A 24,718-nucleotide genomic window follows, 5' to 3' on the forward strand; every position below is an offset into this window, starting at 1 on the left:
TACGGTGATTTTAATATTAAATTACAACAGTTTATTAACTACTAAATGTGTTTTCAAATCATTTTTTAGAGACTGTATGTTGGAGCGACGAATACTTACGATGACAGCAAGGTCTTGTATGAGAGAAGATCACTTCGGGTTAAGTTGTTTGTCCTCCTAGCTGGTTGCTTCTTACGTCACCTGTAAAAGGGAAGTTTGGTGTGTCCCATGCAGTGACTACTGGCATGCAGTGTTGTAGTTTCGCAGTTTACGGGTTAATTTATGAGAATACTATAATTAATCATGTTGTAATTGTATTTATACTATGAAATCACACGGCCACAGGAACTGCAAAAATGCTAGAAGGTCAACTGTAAATGAAACAGCAATAGCCTTTCACATTTCATTGTACATTGACAGCAGTTTAAATCTAACACTTTCCAATAAGTTCCCTTTTAGTTACTCATTATACTCATCAAATCAAATCAGGTTTTTTTTTAGTTTTATTTCAAATACCCAGATGAATTGAAAATTGAAATGCTCAACAGTCACTCTTTCATAGTCTCACTTCGAGACATTTTTACAAGCACCTTCTGAAACTAGAAGAGACATATTTTTGTATATTTGTTTTTTGAAAAAAAGCAAGCTTTGCACTTTGTAATGAGTCTCCATTTGCTCTCCACTGCGGTTCAGAAGAATTAGTCGTTAGAGTCATTTTGGTTTGTGATTTTTCTGTCCTACCGTCAGACATGAAGCTAAATGCCACTTACAGACATCAGAAGCAAAAAAAAAAGAAAGTGTGAGCTGAGAGTGAACCGCGGGAAACAGAGGATTTCAGTGTTAAGGGCAGGGATGAAAGAGGGATTGAGCCTCCGCTGCGGAGTCTGTGTGACTGTGTTGAGCGTTTGTCTCTCAGAGAGAGAGATGCTGAATGCACCATGGAGCTGAAGTTGCTGTTGGCTACCGAAAAACAGACCAGGTACAAGAAATCAGTTTATTATTTTCATTCAGGATACTGGGTTTCTTTGCATAGTTTGTAGTTTTTTTTTTGTTGGGGTATGCTCATGTTCTGCTTTAACCACTGTTAATGAGAATACAACAAGTCTATTTAACAACTGTACAGCAGTCTTTATGGCTCCTAAATCAGAAGGATTTTATTTTATTTTTATGTGTGTGGTGTATGGTTATTGGTTGTTTTGCATTTGCTTTTGGTGGTCAGTACAGTTTTTAATATATTATTACTTTGATTTCAGCTAGGATGGATTTAGAATTTATCAGAAATGTCATTAAAGGCATTGTATATTGTTAGAAAAAGTTTTATATATCAAACACTTTATATAACAAAGAACTTTCTATTAATCAAAAAAAAAAAAATAAATTAAAAATAAAAAAAAATAAATAAATATAATGGCTTCCACAAATTATGAAAATTAAATGAAATTGATAATAATCAGAAATGTTTTCCTGAGCAGCAAATCAGCATATTAGAATGATTTCTGAAGGATTCTGGAGTAATGATGCTGAAAATTCAGCTTGGATCACAGAAATAATATATTTTTTTAAACCATATTATGATATAATTTTTTACCATTGCAATATTTTGGCTGTTTTTTGTCAAATAAATGCAGCCTTGGTGAGCATAAGAGACTTTAAGAAAATCCCTCTCTAACTGTATATTAAACATCAAATAAACTTTCCTTGACTTGACATTGAGCAATATTTGCTATTACTTTTGCTGGGAAAATTATCACAGTGCATCTGGTGGTTCTCACATTTTTCATGATTTGTGCAACAATAATCATTACCACAACCTTTTTGAAGAACCTCTGTCTTCACACAAGCAAGCTGAAAGGTCCTCAGTGAGCATTGCTCAATAAGTGACTGTTGTGGTTTGTTCATGTGGCTCTAACAGTTCATTGCTTTGTTTTGCTCTGGCTCGTGTTTGAATGTGCTCTGCACAACAGACATTATGCAACCATTTCTCTGACTCTACACACACATTCCCACACATCGAAATAACTCAATGTCCACAAGTATTCATGCATTCTTGCTTTACTGTACAAAAATATATATAGAAAATACAATAAAAATGCTACAGTAAAAACCTGTTAATTTTTAAAGTTAGTTACTGGACATTGTCAAATGGTGAAAAAATAATATTAGATTTACTAATACAATATATTTTACTGTAAAATATTGAGTGAAGCACTTTTTTGGTAAAGTATGAATTATTTTATAATTTATGTTGATAATTACATTACATTTAACAAGACGATGCATGTATTTTCACAGAACATTGTTTAGATGAAATATCACATTTTATAATATAATAAGTTTCTTATAAATTTTTTTATCGGTTATGTACATTTGACTGTTTTAAATGACCAAAATGCCTCCCATTTTGCCTGAAACATTGTTGCCATATTTTTAAGTGAATTTCTGGCAATCACAACTGTACTGACCAGCTGCAACTGTGACCATTCATTCTTCTAATTCTACTCTCTCTCATTCACATACTTTATGAACCCATCCAGTGATCAAAGCTAAACAGCTGTTATGTGTCACTCTAAAGTTATGTGTCAGCAGCACCCAGAATAGCACGAAGACAGACTCCTGCAACACTTGAGCTGTTTTATTTAGTTTTTAAGAAACTCGATCAAATCTGGAGCCCTTTACTATATGAAATCCTTGAGCTTGGTTAGTACTTCATCTGAGACTTGTGCATGTAGTGAGCTTCTGAAATAACACCACGTGTTGTGACTTACTATGTTCTTTGCATGAGTGTTAGTACTTCATCTGAGACTTGTGCATGTAGTGAGCTTCTGAAATAACACCACGTGTTGTGTCCCATCAAGGACTATGTTCTTTGCATGTTTATTTTTTTTTTTGTGAAGTCTATTTTTTATAATTAGAGTTGGTCTTTTATTGTGATGAATGAATTAACATTTTCTATAAATGTAAACATCAAGTTTGCATCAGTACAATAGCAACAATCTTTTCCAACATCAGTGTGTACAGTGCTGGCAGCAGTGGTTTTCAGAGAGGACTGAGAGGACTGAGGCTGTCAGTATGTACACACAGACCACAGCACAGCAGCTAGAGAACACACACTACAGAGTGGAAGAGAGGTGAAGCATGTTTCACTAAACTTATTGAGCAACTGTGGGTCAGTAGGGTCAAACATGACTTAGTATTTTAATTGAATGTTTTGAAATAATGATCAACTGATTTAACAGAAGCAGAAGTGGGTTACCTAATGATGATGTCAACCGTAGTTGCTCAATGTAATAACTTTTAAAACAATAGTGTTAGCATTTTTTGGATGCTTTGTACCCCTGAAATTCTCCTAATTTTTGAATTTAACTTGCATTATTTTTTTGTATTTATACTTTTGGAGAAAAAAATATTTACACATAAACACACATATAACAATTATAATTTATTATAAAAATATAAAAAAATCTTTAATTAAATAATATGCTTTTGTAACACTGCACTAAAGCCAAAATAAACAAAATAATTATTTTCTATCATTGCCATTTAAATCATATTTATTTGTACAGGGGATTCCAAAACAGTTTTACTGTTTTAAAAGTGCTTTATAACCTCCAACAAGCAGCTGAAGATCAGTATTAAGTAGAAAACTCTCGAAATCATCACAAAAATAAAACTACTGCTGAATAAAAATATTTCACAAAACAGAATAGATATTTTTATTACTTACAATTTAAAACAGATCTAATGGACAGGCCATCATTACCAGTGCAGTTATTTAAAATGGAAAACGTGGCATGTATAGCAGCTCTAAACGAAGAACTAGAGTGCATCCCAGAAGCCCTGCAATGTTGGCAAGCCTTCCTAAACCTGTTACTGAGCTAATGATGGACTAGACAGCACTAATATCTCAATGAATCAAAACTCAAAAGTCAGCTAACCTGAGCAGCTTGATGGTTACTGATGCTTCATTCTGGTTCTATTGCTGTTGTCTGTCTAGGCGGAGGACCCAGGACAGGGTCAGTCAGGCCTCCAGCAGCGCAACAGTGTCCTTTCTGCCGATAAGAGACAAGGTGAATCACATACCCATATGGACAAACAAACATGACTACATATTTCAAACCTACTAACAAGAGTCTGTGTGATTATATACATGCAGTGTCATGAAAAAGTGCAGGCGTTTTGGAAAGAGATGTCAAGCGCGGCGAAGAGAGACCCTAACTGTCCTGTGGTGATCAGAGGATGGCTGTACAAGAGGGTAAGGAACAGAGCACAATACTGACCCTCTGTGTGTCTCTACCTGTAGCAGCATCACCAAATCATGACAAATAAAGATCTCTAAATAATACCGTACAGTTATTAATATATGTAATCTTTGTATTCATGCTGGTTTCATATGAAAAACATTTATTCAATTTTTCAAATAATTTTTATAGAATGTATTCACCTTGAATACATGTGAGCGTAAATATAACATTACATTTGAAAATACGTAACATTTTCAAGATAAAGGCATTTTAGTAAATGTAATTGTAAACTAAAACTGAAATAAATGCATTACCAAACATTAGATGAAAAACATTTTGGAAATTAGAGATAAATAAGTTCTATACCAGAAATACAAATAAATAAATAACATAATAAATAAAATAAAAATACATAAGCACATTACAAATTTACTACAAATTAAATGAAAACTGGAAGTAAAAAAGCTAATTTAAAATATTAATAAATACTATATAAATACTAAAATAACACATATTTTAGCATATATATAAATGATCTAAAATATTTTTGAGAGATTTACTGACCTTCACAGTCTTTAAGGTTTGCAGGGGTCTCCTCTGTGATGTAATTTCCCATTTTATGTCATGTCATTTCAACCTATCTTTTTCTTTTTATTCTAAACATAAAAATTCTAAACATAAAATGTTACTATTTCATGAAAAAAAAAAAAAAAAAGTAATCATAAGTGTCTTTTTCTGTAGGACAGCTCTGCACTGAAATTGTGGAAAAGAAGATGGTTTGTTCTCTCCAATTACTGTCTGTATTATTATAAAGGTAAAACCAGTTCTACATGATTGTCTTATACAGCATTTACTTAAAATTAAAAGTTTTAAAGTGCAGTCAATTTCCATTTCAAACAGAATGAACGGACAGTTTTTACTTAAGATACTGAAATCCCTCTCTAAACCTGTCTCTCCAGACAGCCGAGAGGACTCTGTTCTGGGCAGTATTCCTCTTCCCAGCTACAGGATTCTCTACTGCTCCGCTAGAGAGTGCAGGAACCGGAAATATGCATTCAAGGTGAGAGCCAATGTCTTTTGGAGCTCCTGAAATCTAAATGTTCATACGGTCTCATTGTACACTTGCGCCTGTAGGTTGTTCATCAGGGGATGCGGCCCTACATCATGAGCGCTGAAACCCAGGAGGACATGTTGGGTTGGGTCAGGGCTCTCAGCCAATCAGCAAGCATGGAGGCTGATGACATCATCAACAGGTGAACCTGAGCTCTAAATCTTAAATCGCTCTACTTGTATGAAATCTGCTATTTTACTTTAATGTCTCTTTTTTCGTTTTTTAGACGCTGTGCAAGTTTTCAGGACTTCACTCAGATGGGAGATAACACTGAAACCATGGAGGTCCAGCACACAGCAATGCTTCCAGAAAGAAATGCCCAGACAGCAACAAAACTGAGCAGGGTGCAGACAGAACCGACTCTACTAGATCAAGACATGATGGGAATTAAAAAGGAGACACCAGAGCTGAGAGGAAGACATGAGGGCAGACCAATGTAAATGATCTGACATGCTTCAGAATGATACAGAATGAAGGACTTAAAAAGGTCTTGATGGCCTTTTTTTATTTAAATATAAAGGACCCATAAATTTAAGTCAAAGTTAATCAAGGTTTCTTGTGCTAAAACAGCCATCATTTACCTTTAGATGACCATTTTTTCTCTGTCAGCGCACCTGAAGCTACTGAGTATTCTCAGAGTTTGCTGAACGCAGATGAGGAACCTATTTCCTTCCTACATCCGAATGCAACCTTCAAGCAACCTTCATTTCCCAGAGATCAGTATGGGTCTCCGTGTCACGGAATATGGGCAGAGCAGACGTTTGGCCCTCAGATAACTGCTCGAGTGCTCCAATGTCACCCTGCATCTACACAGAGAGAGGACATCTGCTCGACAAGGTGAGAATCAAGAACATACACAAATTTGCTGATATGGTGCAAAAACAGTTTCTTTAACTGTCCATCTGTGTTTCAGCCAGAGTTTCCATGTTCTGTGTGCTACTGTTCCAACTACCACACGGCCGAACACATGGCAGTGTGCAAAGTAAGACAAATCTGTGATAATATCTTCATGTATGAATCGTTCAAAGTGAATTTTCAACACTCAACACATTTTCATCTCTTTGCTGAAAAAGTTTCTACATTGCATGATTTTGAAGTTTTTCAAAACAAGATTACTGGAGCATGTTTTACAAGAAAATACTATTTGTTTAACTGTTCACTTCATTTAATACAATTTAACATTTCAAAATGTCAATGTGTTACTTGCCCTTTCTTTGTAATTGTTTGTAAAATTTACTAGTGATTTCTGAGTATATATATATTGTTTCTACACCATTTTACACCATTATTTACTTCCTTTTGCTCCAGGCAGGTAAATCAGACATTGTCATAGAGAGAGAAATACAACCAATCAGAGATCTGGAAAACGATACAGATGTGAGTGCACTGGAATGTGTCTGCTTGTGAGAATTCATAATAGAGTTAAGAATATTTTGTACACCTTTGGGGCTTTAAATAGTCATGTTTGAGGTTAAGATTATATTTATGCAATGATTTTAAGAACAATCTTTTCAGTAATTCTTCTTAAACTGTCTTAGTGATTTTAGAACAGTTGAAACTGACTATTAACTCAAGAAAAGCTTTTTACAAACATAAGTGTACTTTTTGACTCAAGAACCAGTATGTTAGTTTAGTATCCTTAACATTCTATATAGTTTGTATTACAATTTTGAATTCGGTTTTATTTTTAAATTTTATTTTTTTAAAGTTTTAGTAATTTTGTTTTTGTCATTTTTTAGTTTTTTTAACTTTTAACTTTAAATTGTATTAATTTGATAAAAATGTTATTGCAGTTTTATTAATTTTAGTACTTAAACTATAACTTAATGAAAATAAGAAATGCCAAAGCTACTAACAGAAAAAAATAATGCATTTGGTTTCTTTTTCATTTTACATCAATGAATGTATTTTAATAGTTTTCGTTAACTATAAGAACTCTGAGCTTCTGTCAGACATTGCCTCTTCCTCTTCCTGTTGTTCAGGTGGTTCTCACTCGTCTGTGTGGCTGTGATAAACTGCTGCAGTCCGTCTCTATGCAGCTGGCTCAGTTACAGGCAGATAAGGTCAGTTCACATACACTGAAAACATGTACTGTAGATAAAAACACCTGACATATATTCCTGCCTGCTCTCTCCTTTTTTTTTTAGAAAAGCATTGAGTATACTTTAGAAATCAAATGGCTGGGGATGGAAGACGGACTTCCTGGAGAGCTGGAAGTATCCCAGAAGGCTTTGCTTCAGGAGGAGCTGGTTACACTCAGAGCCAGAATATGTGATTTGTCATCGGTACAGTACTGTGTGTATGTGTGTGCTAGGGTTGCATCGAAATATGGCTTATTGAAATAAATTGCAAAGGCTGTGTGTTTCAAAGTGAAGCTAGGACTGTGTTCATTTACACGCCAGCAGCTCATGATCCACCAGTGTTTTCAGCTCTGAGCTTGGGTAACTTTAACATACATTTAGGAACGCAATGAACGCAAAATATTACAGACCTACAAACAAGCAAAAACAATTATAAACATTTTAGCAGAAAAATTGCAATTAGATTCTTCTCCTCAATTTGTGCAGCCCTAATGTGTGCTTATTGTCAAGCCCTGCATACATTTTGTACAGATTTAATTTTGTTTTGGCAAGTATTTAATAATTTTAGCCAGAGAAAAATGTTGACTTATGCAACAGAGATTTTAGAATTCAGTGTTTTATCAGTTTGTTATATTTGCCTTTTTAGCCAATATGTTGATGGATTCAAATTGATCAAAAATTGGTCGACACATAATAAATATGCATCATTTCATACATATTAATGCATGAATCAGACCTATTAAAGCAATGCCTCTCTTCTTCAGGAGATGGACAAATTGTGGAGGTGATTATGAACGAATGGAGAGTGAGCTGTTTGTTTTCCATTCTCATCTCCAACACATCCTTCACTTCGGGACGCCACAGGTAATACACACAAACACTTAATGTGATGTTTGGACAGATCACCTGATGCTCTGCTTCTCTTACTGTTCCTTTGGGTGCAACCATCAACATACAGATACATCAATACTGTAATTTCTTTACTATAACTGTTTGAAATAGTGTTGCATAGTGGTTAAAGAGTTTGGGATTACATTTTTAGATAAATGCATCTGCTAAATGACTATTTAAAGATGTTTCAATCCAAACTCCTCAACCACACACAGGAGCAGATTCAGGCACAGAGGCAGCTCTGGATGATGGAGGATATCTTATGCGGTTTGAGGGTGAACAAGAACCGCTTTATGGCTTTATTGGGTCTACAGAGGCAGGGGGGTGAGGGGTAAATGTATCAATCTGTGTCAAAGTGCATTCATTTAAGCATGCATACGTAAATAATTTTCTCTTTCTATCCTACAGCTCCTCAGCCAAAACCTGCTTCCTACTTTGAGGGCGAGTTAGGAGGTCTCAACATGGTAATAATATGCACTCCACTACATTTTCAGAAAGTTGAAATTCATGTGACCTCAGTAGCTTAATCATTGCCATTTTTTAATTGAACCAGGAAACTTCTGCTTACCAGCTCTGAGTCTTAACTAGCACACCACATTACTGCTAAATTGATACCAAATATCCTATGGAGCAACTTGCGGTTAAAGTCACAAATAGAAAAAAAAAGTCTTTAACCACTTCAGCAGTTGGGCTGGTAATTGCCAAAAACAATTTCATTAACTATGAGCATTTTACCGACAGCAGAAGTCCATTAAAGATTTAAGCAATAAGTAAATAAATAAATAAAATAAAATTGTATTAGCTTGAATGTATTAATTTGAATAAATATTAAATTAATAATAATTTAACACATTTAACATGGTCTCATTCTGATTTCTAAAGACTGAAAAAAATTAGAAATACTATGCTAAAGTTCTTTACTTTCTATTGCATTGGAAATGTTTCTTTCCAGGTTTAAAATCCAACATTAATGCTAAAAGTGGGTAGAAAAAACAACAACAGCAACTGTCAACTTGGAAAGTAAATAGTAACAGATAATATATTAATAATTTACCACTATATTATAGGAAAGGGGTCCCTCACAAAGGGTTCATCATATTTAGGGGTCCTTAGCATTAAAAAGTTTGATTTAAAGATAAAATTTCTTTTTCTCTCATGTAAAATGAGTGTGTGACCCCCGAAGCGGAGCAGCAGGAGTACATGAAGATTTACCAGAGTTACAAGAAATGGAGCCAAGAGAGTCCTGCCAATGACAGCAGGATGAGTGCTGAGCATGAATCCTCACATGAACCACTGCATCTGACACGTGTTGTGACATCTACACTTCCGACGTCACTAATTGCAGAGCGCATTTTTGTGGACGACCCCTATCCTGAACCGCCTGAACAAATCAATCTACAGTCAGGACTGAGGAACAGCCAGAGGAGAGCAGCAAAGAAACCCAGCAGAACTCTGCATGAGACGACTGACAAAAACAGACACTTACACTGGGCTGATGGACCGGAAGAGATGCAACAAAAGAAACCAGCTCAAAATCACAGCAGCAGTGTCAGAGAGAAGGCACTGGCTGACAGAAAGGTCTGGACACACCGTCAGCAAGAGGTGAGAATGATTTCTGAAAGATCATGTGACACTGAAAACTGGAGTAATGATGCCGAAAATTCAACTTTGCATCACTGGAATAAATTACATTTTAAAATATATTCACATAGAAAACAGTTATTTTAAGTTGCAATAATATTTCACAATAACATAAATGCGGTCTTTATTGAACATCAGAATTTGAACCAAAGGTCATTAAATTGTTGATGCACCACCATGTGGAAAGAGATATAACCCAGAATAACCTAGAGCCTGCTGGGAAATGTAGTTAAATTGCAAACAAAATGACCCAGAGTGCAATCAGTATAAACATGGATGACTATGTGCATGTGTGCATGAATGCATGTTACAGCTCGAGCCTGGAGCCTTGTGTCTTACAAACTCTGAGTCTGACTGCGACGCTGGTATGAGCTCTCAGAAACACCAAACTAAACCAAGACAAACAGATAAAAGAGACAGAAGCATGAGGTATGGATCACATTTTTCACAACTATAGACAATTCAATCAATATGTAAAAAAAAGTTACATTTACCATAATAAAATATACATTTGCATGAATACAAATACCCTATACATGCTTAAAATTAAAATTGACATTAATAAAAAAGATATATTTGCATGAATTGAGATATCCTGCATGGTTTCAATGTTGCACTCAATTTTTTATTTCTCTGTGCACGATATGTCATGCATGTTATTTTCTTGTGCACGTCTATAAATCTCTAGCTTTATGCCTTAATTGCTTTTGAGAAACACCACATTTTAATTCAGTCTGAGTTTTGTTTTCATTTAGCTGAATAACTTATTCTTTCTACTGTTGTTCAGTCTCAAACATTCTGTTTCTCCCTTGTTGATATACTGTACATTCTTCTGAAAATTACTCATTCTCTTCATTCAGTGCCTCCAGAGAGCACTTCATAGACGACATTCATCCCTTGAAACTCATTACAGCCAGTGAGAAAGAGACAGAGAAGTACACAGCAGGTACATGCATTTGCTGAGTATTAAGTCATGCATACTAATTTTACTACTATGAAACATTCAAATGGATTTTTTTCAGGTATTAATTAATATTGATGAAACAAAATGCACAAGGAAAACTCTAATTAATACAGCTGTATGATTTATGTGTTCAGCCGTTTAACTATTTTAAACACTATTTGTAGTCATTTCTGCATCTTCAGTATCACCTGCATCAAAACTGGCAGAGGACAAAAAATTTCACCTCAATGCATAGACATGTAATGAGTGTATCTATGTATCAGTAATTGTATTATAATACAGTTCTGCCATGTGTTTCTCTTCTTCTCCAGATTCTGCTGTTGTAAACTTGAGTAACGGCTAAAGCGGTGATAGATGCAAATTTAAAAGCCACAGCAATGAGTCGGCCAACCCAATAAAGTCACAATGTGGTGATGCAAAAGCGCACAATGAATTCAAGGACAAAACATCACAACAATCATCTCGCAATGACATCATCGTCATAGAAAGCCACTCCATCAATCATATTTCAACTCTTACGGTGTTTAAGGGACATCAGGGAAACAATCAAACACACAAACCTCATAAAAAGAACAGAAGTTCTGACCGACAAAAGTATTCAGTATCCACTAACGTGAAATCGGAGTGTTTTCTGTCAAATAACCGACAGTGTGAGTTAGTCCCGGTCTACGTTCATGACACAAAACCTCATGAATCTCAACCTCCAGTGGAAAATCAACAACCAGACCAGGGAGCCAATCAAACGCTTGATATACCAGCGGGAGGAGACTGTGGGTGGAGCCAAAGTCCCAAAACATCATCTAAAATGGCACAAGCTGATAGAATAAAAGAAATGCCCAATCCATCACCAGACACTCAACCAATCGCATCGTCTGACAATCAACTGACACCCACTTCTGACCAATCCAAACAAGAGCTATGCATTTATGAGGAAATCCAGTTTAGTTCACCAAGATTGGCAGATATTGAAGAGAATCAGAAGAAGCAAACCAGTGGAGATGAAACACGACCATTAAACCTCGCAGTAAACGAGTCTGGACCGTCTCACACTGAGGTCAATGGGGAGTACAGTACAACAAATACAGAGAAAAGTCAAGCAGGAAGTGATGTTACGTGCAAGAGAGGGAAAAAGCAGAAAGTTTACAGCTCTTTAATGAAAAGCTCAGTAATAAACCATCATGTCCAGGACTGTCGGCCGCGGATAACCATGGTCAGCACCAGCCTGTAGACTAGAGAGAGCCTGCAGAAGTGAAAGAGGCAATAAGACACAAAAAAGAGATAAGAGTTGGAATATCTTAAGTGGATAGAAAGTAAATGGTAAGATAAAAGTATTAAATATGGAATTGAATCCCCATTTCCTTCAGAAAAGCTTAGTTCCAGATCCTTAATGGAATATGATTATATGCTGATGATTATCTGTGTGTGTAGATCCTGTCTGATGATTAGGGATGAAGAAAACTATATTTCATGTGAAATTCATAAACTACATTTTAGTTGAGAATGGGTCACATTTGTGCTGATTAAACACTGTGGTCATTTTTGTGTCATTTAGCAACTGTCATGAGAAGAATTCATCATTTTTATACATGCACACTACATTTCTTTGACTACTAAGATAATACCTCTAACTGCGTACAAACTCTGAAGGTTATTAATAATTGACCTGGAAACACTGTATTACTTACATTTCTACATGTGCATTAATCAGATTTCAGCTTTGTGATTTGTTTGACCAATGATAGTCTCATAATGTAAACACGTCTGTGGCTTTTTAATAGCGTTCTGTGATTTTGCAAGTTTGACAATGTTCCGGGATCATCAACATCTTTGTTAGACTTTAAAATTTTAAGGTTATCTCAATGATATTTTTATTATGCAATTTTGACAATGTTCCGGGATCATCAACATCTTTGTATAAAAGTTGTTGATCCAGGAAAATGTTCTGCCGGCAAAAGTCATAATAAATTAGAAGTGATTTATTAAAAGAACTGTGTGCTTTCATTGCAATGTTGTGTGATGCTATTTTTGTTGTTATCTAATTAAATTATCTCATGTTTGATCCTGTATATTCATTTATTATGTATTTAACAACAGCAAACCCAGAGAGTCACTATGCTAGATGTAAATCTAAAAACTAAGGTTAAGATATAATATAGGTGCCTATGATATGCATAGGAAACCCAGTTCTGAAAAATAGCAAGTTTCGTCATCATTTACTCACTCTCATGTTGCTCCAGACCCATATATATGATTTATTTTCTTCTGTAGAAGAATTTTTTTTTAAAATCATTTTCAAAGTTTTAAAATTGCTTGGTTTTTCTTTGTTTTTTAATTATTTTTCTTCATGATTATTTAACTTTCTTTTATGTAAAGCACTTTGAATTACCATTGTGTACTAAATGTGCTATATAAATAAACTTGCCTTGCCTTGCCTTCTGTGGAGCACAAAACACATTTAGCAGAATGTCCAAGCTGCTCCTTTTTCATAAAACCGCCACTGGTTAGGCCTGTCATGGTCCAGAACTTAAAAAAGTTCAGTACATTACTTTCTGAAGCCATGTGTGAGGAACACACTGAAATTGTTAAAAGCTCCTAGTGATTTTAAACATATATCAAACAAATTAGCTGTGAGCAAAGTGACATTTCTGATTAAACAAACTCTGATTTGAGATTTTCAATAAACTCATGAGTCAGAACTGTTTTGATTCATCTCGGTGACTCGAACCCCTTTCGAATCTGTTCACTAAAGAGATTCTTTCAGAGTCCTTCACTGATTCGTTAAGTGACTCCTTCTGCATGTTCGAGATGATTCATTCAGTGCCGCTCCGCCTTCAGATTAAAACAAACTGACTCGTCAGCAAAGGGGGCGTGTTCATTCACTAGGTCCAACCAATGAAATTATCCTTTCACAGCCCACACTTAAATGATATTGGTTCGCGCTATTGTCAGTCTTCGAAGGTTGGAAAGCACTAACAAGCTTTTTCAGAGAAACTAAAATACGGTTCCTGACCACAGAGGGAGGACACAGCACATTTACTAAATGTTAATTTTTCTCAAATATATGTCATTATTTCTATTTTTATATGAACTTTATGTTTTCTTGCTTTATTTCTGCTTTATTTCACAAGACTTATAGAATGTATAATTATTATACACAGGACGCAGGCTCTTTTGGTTTGAGTTTTTACACATTTTTATAAATTTTTAGATGGCAAGCTTTTCTCTCTATTAGTCAAACTTATTTCACAGAATAATGACTCAAACTGTGAAACTGAATGTTAAACTCATATTTGCATTCGTGATTGTGTTCCTCTGAGAATAGAGAAGATGTTGTTCCATCATGTACTGTATATGCAGGTGTTTTCATGGTCCACTGACTTAAGTTTATTTATAGCTAATACGTGAGCCAAACCCCTGATTCAATGAAAGACCTTAAATAAGAATGACAAAAAAGGGACACAAAGTCACAATTATATTTTATTTAATGACTGAATTTTTAATAAAATCACACATACAGGATTAAATGAAACACACAAAGCAGAGCAGATGCAGATGCGAGCGACTGAAGCTGGATGTGGAGAATGAAGGAGTCGCTCATGTGCTGTTAGTCTCCATGTGAGACATGAGTGAGAAGAGCAGCAGATCTACTCTGAACACTGCTGTCTCGTCACGTGTCCAGTGAGCGCAGGCTGGCCGCTCCGTGTGGCCTCACAGCTCACTGAGACGCTCTCCATCCACTCCTGCTCAGAGAGAGTCAGGCTGCTGCTCCAGCTGTACAGACCGTCCTTCTCCAGGAGCCCAGCGCTGCTCTCCTGAGACCTGCTGCTCCCGTCCACCTTCCAGCTCAGGCTCCAGTCTGACGGGAAGCCCTCGCTGGCCACACACATCAGTGTCGCTGTCTTCTTTGAGGAGATCTCTGCACTGGAGGGCGGCAGGACGCTCACTTTAGGACGAGTGACGCCTGACAAACACACAACAGTCAACTCAGTCAAGAAGAAAGCATTTCCCTCCTTTCAGATTCAGAAAAAAATATATGAACAATTAATACAAAGATAATTGTATTAGTAATTTTAGCAACATTAAACTATAAGTCACCTGAATTAATTTTTACAAAGCCTGTGATCAGCAAAGCAACGTATGTTGTTTTGTGAAATATATTGATGAGTAATTTTCATTATCAAATTTAATGTTACTTTGATTAAAAGCATGAAAGATCAGATGTAAATAAACAGACCTGCAGGAATTCTTTACAATTTTTAATGACAGCATGAGAAAATCGGGTACAAAACTTTGCTTTAAAAATAGAAAATAAAACAAAATGTCTGGGATGTGTACTATAACTTTAAAAATAACTTATTCAAATATTATCGTTAACAAAAAAAAAAACACTTACATACAATTAAGCAATTTCCAGTTTAAAAATCAACACACTAATCAAAAAATTTAAGTTATTTACTTTTTTAATTATCTTATTTAATTATTTTTTAATCATCACTTAGTAAAATCAAAATGACAACCCGATGTAAATTTTATTTCAGTGCATTTAAAATTTAATTATCAATAAATATCAAGTTAACAGAAATGATTAGTTCACTGGATGAAATAAAAAATGCCATGACAATCGAAACCATCTTTACAATGTTGACTGCCAAACATTCAATGTGAACTAAAAATAAAAATACATTATATACATATAAATATAAAAATACATAAAAAAGCATCCATCATTTCTATAGAGCAGCAAAGTGTTTAACAGTCATTTGTTGTGTAAATATATATTTAATGATGATTGAGTTACTGCCTTCATCCAGTTTGGTGCCGCTGCCGAAAGTGACCCACAGTGACACAAACTAATAGAGCAGCTGAACAAAAACCTCCTGAACGCTTCACTAACTGAACAAACACACATCAACTGAGTCTCCAACAAACACATCACTCACAGCAGACATCACCTGCATTTACTTCATCTGCTTTATGCAGTCTGTGTTATTACTAAAGCATGAAACTCAATTTAATGAAAAATTAACGTTTTATATCAAGTGTGACGCAACAAAATCAAACTCAGTTGATTCAGTGATTGACAGAGTGTGTGATGATCCTCATGTCTGTAAAAACCTGCAGAACATCCATGGATTTGACATAAAATTTGGGATTAACGTGTCAATCCAACTAACAAATATTCTCAAAGTCTCACAGGAAAGAGTAATGTTAATATACTAAAGTTGGTCTTGAAGATGTTTTCAGAATTAAATTGAATGATACAGTTTTTAATAGTTTGGCTAATAGAAGATTGACTGTTTTTTTTCTAGATTTTCTCACTTCAGGAATTGTTTTTTATTCTAGGCCTATGACTGAGACTGAGTGACTGTCTTCAAGTAAATGATGTGGAGTGTGTTTGCATATTGATCAGATGCTTCAGTGCTCTGAGAGTGTTTATAGTGCTGTGAGTTTAACACTTCATCACTGACACACACAACAATCTTCATCAACATGACCTTCATCATCATCTTCACCTGGACTCTTTTATACTGCTTTATACTACAAGGTGAATAGTGTATATTTGAAATAATATTAATTAATTTTATTATATGTCAAATAATATATTTTTATGGACTAATAAATGTTTGTTTTTCAGGGTGTAAAGCTCAGATCACAGTCACTCAGACTCCAGAGAAAACTGTCACACCAGGAGAAAATGTTGTGATGAACTGTAAATTTAGTTCTGCTCCATCCTATGTGTCCTGGTACTTACAGAAACCTGGAGAAGCTCCTAAACTCCTGATTTATTATACAAACACTCTCCAGTCAGGAACTCCATCTAGATTCAGTGGCAGTGGATCTGGAACTGATTTCACTCTGACCATCAGTGGAGTCCAGACTGAAGATGCTGGACATTATTACTGTCAGAGTGCTTACTCTATCAGTAGTAGCTGGGTGTTCACACAGTGATAAAGAGTGGTACAAAAACCTCGGTCAGTCAGAGTCACAGTGACTGAACTGATGCTGCAGCTGATCAAACACTATCACTCACTACTGACACACAGAGACCAAACACAGAACTGAGTTAGGAGTCAAATCAGCTCTATTAGACCGTGATCTGTCCTGAGACAGATGTTTGACTCAACTATGCTCAGAATCAGGGAAAACAGGGTGTAAGTTGATGTAATTAATATAGTAAAGTCATTGTGAATCACCAGCAACATAAAGATGTTTTTAACAGTTTCTCAAGTAGCTCCTTCATCTCAAGCTGATGATGAATTTATTATTCATGACTCATTTCTCATGAGCAGAAGTGAAACTTTCAGTTCAGAGCGTTGAACCGATCAAACAGCTGAAAATCAGATTTGCATTGACAGCTTTAGTGATTCTGATCGTCTCAGAATAGAGCAGCTCCGTCTCCAGAGACCATGTTCAAACCCCAAGAGCTTCAGTTCACATTTACTGCTAAACACAGCTGTTCTCAACTATTACAATCCTTCAACAGCAGCTGAAACTTTAGTGAAGGAAGGACAAACTGATCAATGATGCAGTCGAACACAAATGTAAGGCGTTCAGAAGCTTTATTGAATGAACAGCAATGGCAGCACATTGAAAGACTGCTTGAGTATTGAGCTGTAAATCAGGAGACTGCTGTGAATCCTGCTGCTCTTCACTGGAGAAACATCAGCACTCGGAGCTCTTGAGGAACGAGGTCTCGTGATCAGCTCCGTCATGTGTTACTCTGCAGACGAAGCGCTCGCCGGCTTCCCAGCGTGCTTTGCTGAGGCTCAGGACGCTGCTGCGGCTGTAGCGTCCGTCCCGCTCGCTCTCTGCGCTGGTCTGAACCCCCTCGGTGACCTCTGACCCGTACAGCGTCCAGCTCACCTGCGCCCCCTGTGGAGAGTAAGAGCTGAGCAGGCAGAGCAGTGCGGCTGAGTCTCCAGAGATCTGCAGAGAAGAGGGAGGCAGCAGAGACACGGAGGGCTTCACTGTGGGACCAGCTGAAACACACAAACACACACACAACACTCACTTCTTCACATCTGCAGCTACAATCTTCACTGGAGCAGACGAGATAATGCAGACAAAATCACAATCAGTTCATCTTTACTGTAACTCCACATCACTGCTTTCATTCCTGATCCACAAACATCCTGAGATATGTTTGAAAATATTCTTCATTAGCTAAATTATTATTTAGTCTGGAGACTGTAAAAAAATGATCGTAAATTTAATGGTAGTAAAAAAAAATTAATTGGTTAACAGTAAGTTCTCTACTATATACGATGGAAAAACTATAATAAATCTAACAGGATGTTTCTGTAATTTTACAGTAAATACAGTTAAAGTTTTTGGAAGTAAAAAGAAACAAGTCTGGCAAACACAGCTGCCATGTTTTACAGTAAATTTTACATATGTATTTATTTATTACAGCGTATCAAGCATAAGATCCTGTTTATTGTATAACTATATATATATATATATATATATATATATATATCACGTGTATAAATATAAATCAGTGTATAAATATAAATCAGTTATCTTTGTTACTTTCTCAATTAAGTAAAATATTTAAACTGATTTTTATAAAACATCTTTCTCCAAATGCAAACTGATAATTTTGTTGCATTTTTTTTTTATAATTGATTATTTCAATATATTATTTGTATTTTGAAAATACTCATCATTCAGGCCATTTTTTTCATAAACATAATTTTAAGCAAAAGTTAACAGAATTTCTTTTTTGCCTGATGATGACACCAGTGATATTAAATATTCTGTCTATATTATCCAGCTTTTCTGTCATGCGCAAAATGAAATATATTAAAATATTGTAATTAATTAAAAAATATTCAAAAGTTAACATTAAGTGTGAAATTACTAATATAAAACATTAAGTGCAAATATGAACTATGGTTTGAAATGTGAAAAACATGGAATATCACCAAATATGACTTATTCACAATATAGTCATTTTTGATGGTGCAATCAATCAATAAAATAGACTGAAACTTGTGAAATAAAAGTACAGATTATATATATATATACAAATATATTTTTGTAATAAATTAAGAATATTGTTGCCAAATATTCCTAAGTAACCTTAAACCTTGTTAAAAAAAACACCTACATTATATTGGCTTTATATCAAATAATTCAAGAAAGACTTACTTCTGATCGTCAGTTCAGTTCCTCCACCAAAAGTGTACCACAGTGCTTCATTCTAGTGAAAGCGTCGTACAAAAACCTCCGTCACACTCAAATAAACACAAACTCCAGCAGAGAAAGAGAGAACAACACACACACACATCTGACTCAACAATGGATTATTATAAAAAGCAGCACAAAAAGTTAATCTTTAATAAGAAATCCTTGTTATTGCATGAAGTCTGAAATCATTTGTTTCATAATCAGTCCCAAAATTCATCATATTTACAAAAAAACCCCCCAAAACTGTTATTTAAACTTTGCTAATTCTACTTACCTGCTTTATAATGAAATATTTAGCAAGATATAGATGGTGATTTCCTATTGAATGACCTTTGACCTGTTATACAGTATCATGGATAACTTCAAATCTCTAACACAGGTATTAAATGCTCTCAGCATCAAAGCCTGAATGAAAATAATGATCGTAAAAATTTTGTTCGGAGAAAAAAGCTCGACCCAGAATAACATGCAGTAAATTATGAGTGTTTGTAAAAAAAATATTTATTAACAAAATATTAAATATTAAAATGGTGTCTTCAGGTAAATGATGAGGAGTGTGTTTGCATATTGATCAGATGCTTCAGTGCTCTGAGAGTGTTTATAGTGCTGTGAGTTTAACACTTCATCACTGACACACACAACAATCTTCATCAACATGACCTTCATCATCATCTTCATCTGGACACTTTCATACTGCTTCATACTACAAGGTGAATAGTGTATATTTTAAATAATATTAATTAATTTTATTATATGCCAAGTAATATATTTTTATGGACTACTAAATGTTTGTTTTTCAGGGTGTAAAGCTCAGATCACAGTCACTCAGACTCCTTCAGTGAAAACTGCCACACCAGGAGAAAATGTTGTGATGAGCTGTAAACTTAGTCAACCTTCAACCTGCAGCCCAAACCCCTGTGTGTCCTGGTACTTACAGAAACCTGGAGAAGCTCCTAAACTCCTGATTTATGCTGCAAGCAGCCTCCAGTCAGGAACTCCATCTAGATTCAGTGGCATTGGATCTAACAGTGATTTCACTCTGACCATCAGTGGAGTCCAGACTGAAGATGCTGGACATTATTACTGTCAGAGTTACCACTGGCCGGGCAACACTAGGGTGTTCACACAACGATAAAGAGTCATACAAAAACATCGGTCAGTCAGAGTCACAGTGACTGAACTGATGCTGCAGCTGCTCAAACACTATCACTCACTCAACAGTGAAGAAACACAAATATGATTTTATATCAATTTTGTTGAGGTCGATCAATTTTAAAGATTACTAAAGTTATTTTAATATAATGATAATTTTTTCATATCTATTATGGTTTATCTCTTCTACCCTCCACTCACTCATTTTTCAATCCATTATATTTTTGATTATGTGTTTTTTTTAAATGTATAATTTATTAATTCTTTCTAATTAAACATATTCCAAAAAGAATCAGCATGACAGAAAGATGTTGCTGCTGAATAGTTTATTCATCATCTTCCAGTCAAAAGTCTTCATCCCTAAACAGTTCATTCATAAGTTGTGTAAGTCTTATAAAACTATCACTAAAACTCTATAACTGTCTCATCAGTCCATGAGCAGAAGTGAAACTGATCCAGTTCAGAGCATTTAACCGATCAAACAGTGAAACTATGTTTTTGAGCTTTGAATTTTCATGGATATTAAATTAAATATAAAGCGTTCCATGAGTTTTCCACTTGCTTCAGTAAATATGTTAATCTAACACTCTTTAACACATTAATCTAACACTATATTTGTGAGGTTCATAATGTTTCATTGTGTATCTGCAGGTGTTTTTTTCATGGTCCACTGAGTCAAGTTTATAAATTTATTTTTAAATGTGAGTTAAAACCTCGATCCAAAGAAACACCTGAAACAAAAATTACACACGAACACAAAGGCATAAAGTTACGATTGTATTTTATTTATTAAGTCAATTTTAATATTATCACCACTGAATGATAAAGCACACATATAGTCTTGTATGAAGCACACAAAGCAGAGCAGATGCAGATGCGAGCGACTGAAGCTGGATGTGGAGAATGAAGGAGTCGCTCATGTGCTGTTAGTCTCCATGTGAGACATGAGTGAGAAGAGCAGCAGATCTACTCTGAACACTGCTGTCTCGTCACGTGTCCAGTGAGCGCAGGCTGAACCGCTCCGTGTGGCCTCACAGCTCACTGAGACGCTCTCCATCCACTCCTGCCTCAGAGAGAGTTCAGGCTGCTGCTCCAGCTGTACAGACCGTCCTTCTCCAGGAGCCCAGCGCTGCTCTCCTGAGACCTGCTTGCTCCCGTCCCACCTTCCAGCTCAGGCTCCAGTCTGACGGGAAGCCCTTGCTGGCCACACACACCAGTGTCGCTGTCTTCTTTGAGGAGATCTCTGCACTGGAGGGCGGCAGGACGCTCACTTTAGGACGAGTGACGCCTGACAAACACACAACAGTCAACTCAGTCAAGAAGAAAGCATTTCTCTCCTTTCAGATTCAGAAAATATATATATTAACAATTAATACAGTGATAGTTTTATTACTCATTTTAGCAACATTAAACTGCAAGTCAACTGAATTAATTTTTACAAAACCTGTGATCAGCAAAGCAATGAAAGTTTGGTGAAATATATTGATTTGAAGAGACATTTCTTCACAGAGACACAACTTCAATGTTTGTCACTTTCATTAAAATCATTAAAGATCAGATGTGGAAAAAACATAATAGAAAATCATTAATTTTTAATGGCAGCATGAGAAATTTGGGTAAAATATTTTGTTAAAAAATTTAAAATAAACCTTTTATCTGGTATGTCTACTCTAACTTCTTAATTTAAAAAATATTAAAAATACCATAAAGTAACCATAATTTCCAAATTGGAAATATCTGCAGGCTTTACTTAAAAATCAACACACTAATCTGAAAATATAAGTTTATTTATTGTCATAAATTTTCAAGTAAAATGAAAATGGTGTCAAAATGACAAACTAATGTAAATTTTATTTCAGTGCACCTTTTTAACGTTTAGATTTTAATTATCAATGAGAAAAAAAGAGCTGAAGCTCTGAAAACTCTTATTATTATTATTATTATAGTTCACTGGATGAAAACAAAGATGCCATGACAATGAAAACCATCTTTACAATGTCGACTGACAATCATTCAATGTGAACTAAAAATAAAATTAAAGTATATAAATAAGTGGAAAAGTGCATAATTTTTATAGAGCAGCTAAATGTTTAACAGTCAGTTGTTGTATTAATAATATTAAATGATGACTGACTTACTGCCAACATCCAGTTTGGTGCCGCTGCCGAAAGTGACCCACAGTGATACAAACTAATAGAGCAGCTGAACAAAAACCTCCTGAAACGCTTCACTAACTGAACAAACACACATCAACTGAGTCTCCAACAAACACATCACTCACAGCAGACATCACCTGCATTTACTTCATCTCTGCTTTATGCAGTCTGTGTTATTACTAAAGCATGAAACTCAATTTAATGGAAAAATTAACGTTTTATATCAAGTGTGACGCAACAAAATCAAACTCAGTTGATTCAGTGATTGACAGAGTGTGTGATGATCCTCATGTCTGTAAAAACCTGCAGAACATCCATGGATTTGGCATAAAATTTAGGGATTAAAGTCTCAGGAGGGAGTCAGGATCATATAGTCAGTCTAATTGATTTATTAAGTAGTGAATGGTCTGATAAAATTTATTACAGATTGGCTATTAGAAGACATATTATGAAAAAGATTTGTGTCTGTTAATGAGCAACTGTCTTCAGGTAAATGATGAGGAGTGTGTTTGCATATTGATCAGATGCTTCAGTGCTCTGAGAGTGTTTATAGTGCTGTGAGTTTAACACTTCATCACTGACACACACAACAATCTTCATCAACATGACCTTCATCATCTTCATCATCTGGACTCTCACAGCGTTTGTTCAAGGTTTGTACAGTACAAGTTTGATATGAATTCATTTCTTCAAGTATATTGTCAAAGTTTTGAGTTGATTTTCTTCTTGTTGTGTGTTTCAGAGTGTAGAGGACAGATCAGCATCACTCAGAGTCCCTCAACGACAGCAGCTCAACCAGGAGAAACAGTGAAGATCAACTGTAGAACCAGCCCAGATGTGTTCAAGGATAGCCTTCAGCGTCATTATACCAGCTGTTTCTTTGGTAATTATGGAGAAATGTAGTAAATTCTTGATTTATTATTTATTATATATGCAGTCAGGAACTCCATCTAGATTCAGTGGCAGTGGATCTAACAGTGATTTCACTCTGACCATCAGTGGAGTCCAGACTGAAGATGCTGGACATTATTACTGTCAGAGTCGCCATGACATCAGTGGCACCAGGTTCACACAATGATAAAGAGTCATACAAAAACCTCTGTCACACTCAAATGAACACAGATGCCATGAAACTCAAACTTATGAGACTCAACATCAGCTTTTCTATTTATCAATTATGGATTATCGGATTGACTTTCACGAAAACAGCCTCATCATCTCTCTGGATGCATGAAAACTACAGTAGGAATTATTTATAAATAAAAAAGCCAAAAAAAAAAAAAATACATTACATTACATTATTCAGGAAATGATTGTATTAATCATTTCTATTAGACTCTGTCTCCAGAAAACATGTTCAAACCCCAAGAGCTTCAGTTCACATTTACTGCTAAACACAGCTGTTCTCAACTATTACAATCCATCAACAACTATTTTCTGTGTCTAAGTCTTTATGAAATTGGTCTTTAAAACAGCGTTTCAGCTGAGCTCAAAATAATCAATAAATGAAGCTCCTAAACTCCTCATTTGAGATGATCTTGTAGGTTTCTATCAGCACTGCAAAACCGGCCACTGCATTTTTTAAAACTAGAAAACTCAATCAGGACTGTTTCTTTCCAAGCCCACCCATAAATGTGATTCACATCTGGATTTTGACATTCACAACATTGTGTTTTGAAGTCATTCTGCTCAGTGTCATCTGGGATTTAGGTATATTTAATAAAAGTTAATCATACAAATTCATCAACTGAATAAGACTCTAAAAGTTAATATAAATCTAACAAAAAGTGTCTTTGCACTGATGTAACTTGGATTAATTTAGTGATTTCAATATGAAAAAGGTTGACTATAGAAGGAGGGATAGCTCATAGAATAATAATTTACTCACCCTTATGTCACTCCAAACCCATGACTCTATAAATGTCGGTCACAGCCACCCCAATCATCACCTGCACCTGACTCTCATCAAGCACGATCCCAATCACCGGAGTACTGATCACCTGCACCTGCACCCAGCAATCACTCACCAGGATAAAGACACCTTCATTTCAGTACTCTGATGTCCAGTCTACCATTCACTAACCGGAACTGGTGTCTGACCATTTTCCACTAGCCTGTTCATTCTTATGTCCTTTGATCCTTCTGGACAATCTCCCATTGATGTCTTCCCGTGTTTAACTCTCCAGAGCTCTGGGATTTCCGGTCATCATATCATTGTCACATTACCACTTGTAAATAAAATGTTCACATGCACCTAACCCTCTGCCTCCATTGTGGTTTGTGACAATAGGGATGTTTAGCAAAATACT

At 35.5% G+C, this 24,718-nt stretch overlaps 1 protein-coding gene, 1 long non-coding RNA gene and 2 gene segments (V, D, J or C); 2 read left to right on the forward strand and 2 right to left on the reverse strand.

The window, feature by feature from the left end:
- The first annotated feature begins 7,479 nt into the window (after positions 1 to 7,479).
- Positions 7,480 to 12,759, forward strand: LOC122142282. Of its 3 annotated transcripts, none has more exons than XM_042752316.1 (8): positions 7,480 to 7,616; positions 8,177 to 8,276; positions 8,519 to 8,627; positions 8,712 to 8,767; positions 9,468 to 9,905; positions 10,258 to 10,373; positions 10,805 to 10,890; positions 11,220 to 12,759. In XM_042752316.1, exons 2-8 carry the CDS (start codon positions 8,211 to 8,213, stop codon positions 11,249 to 11,251), a joined length of 903 nt encoding a protein of 300 aa, XP_042608250.1. In that variant the 5' UTR covers positions 7,480 to 7,616; positions 8,177 to 8,210; the 3' UTR covers positions 11,252 to 12,759. The 3 variants fall into 3 exon arrangements, with proteins under 3 accessions (XP_042608250.1, XP_042608251.1, XP_042608252.1); XM_042752317.1 differs by having other exon boundaries at positions 9,471 to 9,905; XM_042752318.1 differs by lacking the exon at positions 10,258 to 10,373.
- Positions 12,760 to 14,372: 1,613 nt separating this feature from the next.
- The window catches only part of LOC109089203, a gene marked incomplete in the record, with an annotated part of 99,088 nt that continues 88,742 nt past the window's right edge, over positions 14,373 to 24,718 (reverse strand). Inside the window, 1 exon segment of the V gene segment in view lies at positions 14,373 to 14,869. Within this exon segment, the coding sequence occupies positions 14,553 to 14,869 (317 nt within the window).
- LOC109089211 lies at positions 16,352 to 16,942 on the forward strand. The segment is given in 2 exon segments: positions 16,352 to 16,453; positions 16,544 to 16,942. Coding segments are annotated over 2 exon segments (369 nt in total).
- Positions 17,452 to 19,545, reverse strand: LOC122142296. The gene is made up of 2 exons (XR_006158501.1): positions 19,063 to 19,545; positions 17,452 to 17,888 (listed from the first exon to the last, which is right to left on the reverse strand). It is a non-coding gene; the product is annotated as an uncharacterized LOC122142296 (long non-coding RNA).

Source organism: Cyprinus carpio, chromosome B24 (genome assembly GCF_018340385.1).
Source record: "Cyprinus carpio isolate SPL01 chromosome B24, ASM1834038v1, whole genome shotgun sequence".
NCBI lineage: Eukaryota > Metazoa > Chordata > Actinopteri > Cypriniformes > Cyprinidae > Cyprinus > Cyprinus carpio.

What these genes read in the sequence shown, in the direction of transcription:
- LOC122142282 (XM_042752316.1), top strand. Translation starts at nt 8,211, where the DNA reads ATGGAGAGTGAGCTGTTTGTTTTCCATTCTCATCTCCAACACATCCTT. An exon ending in GGGTCTACAGAGGCAGGGGG is followed by an intron (nt 8,628 to 8,711) that starts GTGAGGGGTAAA and finishes TCTATCCTACAG; the next exon opens with CTCCTCAGCCAAAACCTGCT. An exon ending in GACAGAGAAGTACACAGCAG is followed by an intron (nt 10,891 to 11,219) that starts GTACATGCATTT and finishes CTTCTTCTCCAG; the next exon opens with ATTCTGCTGTTGTAAACTTG.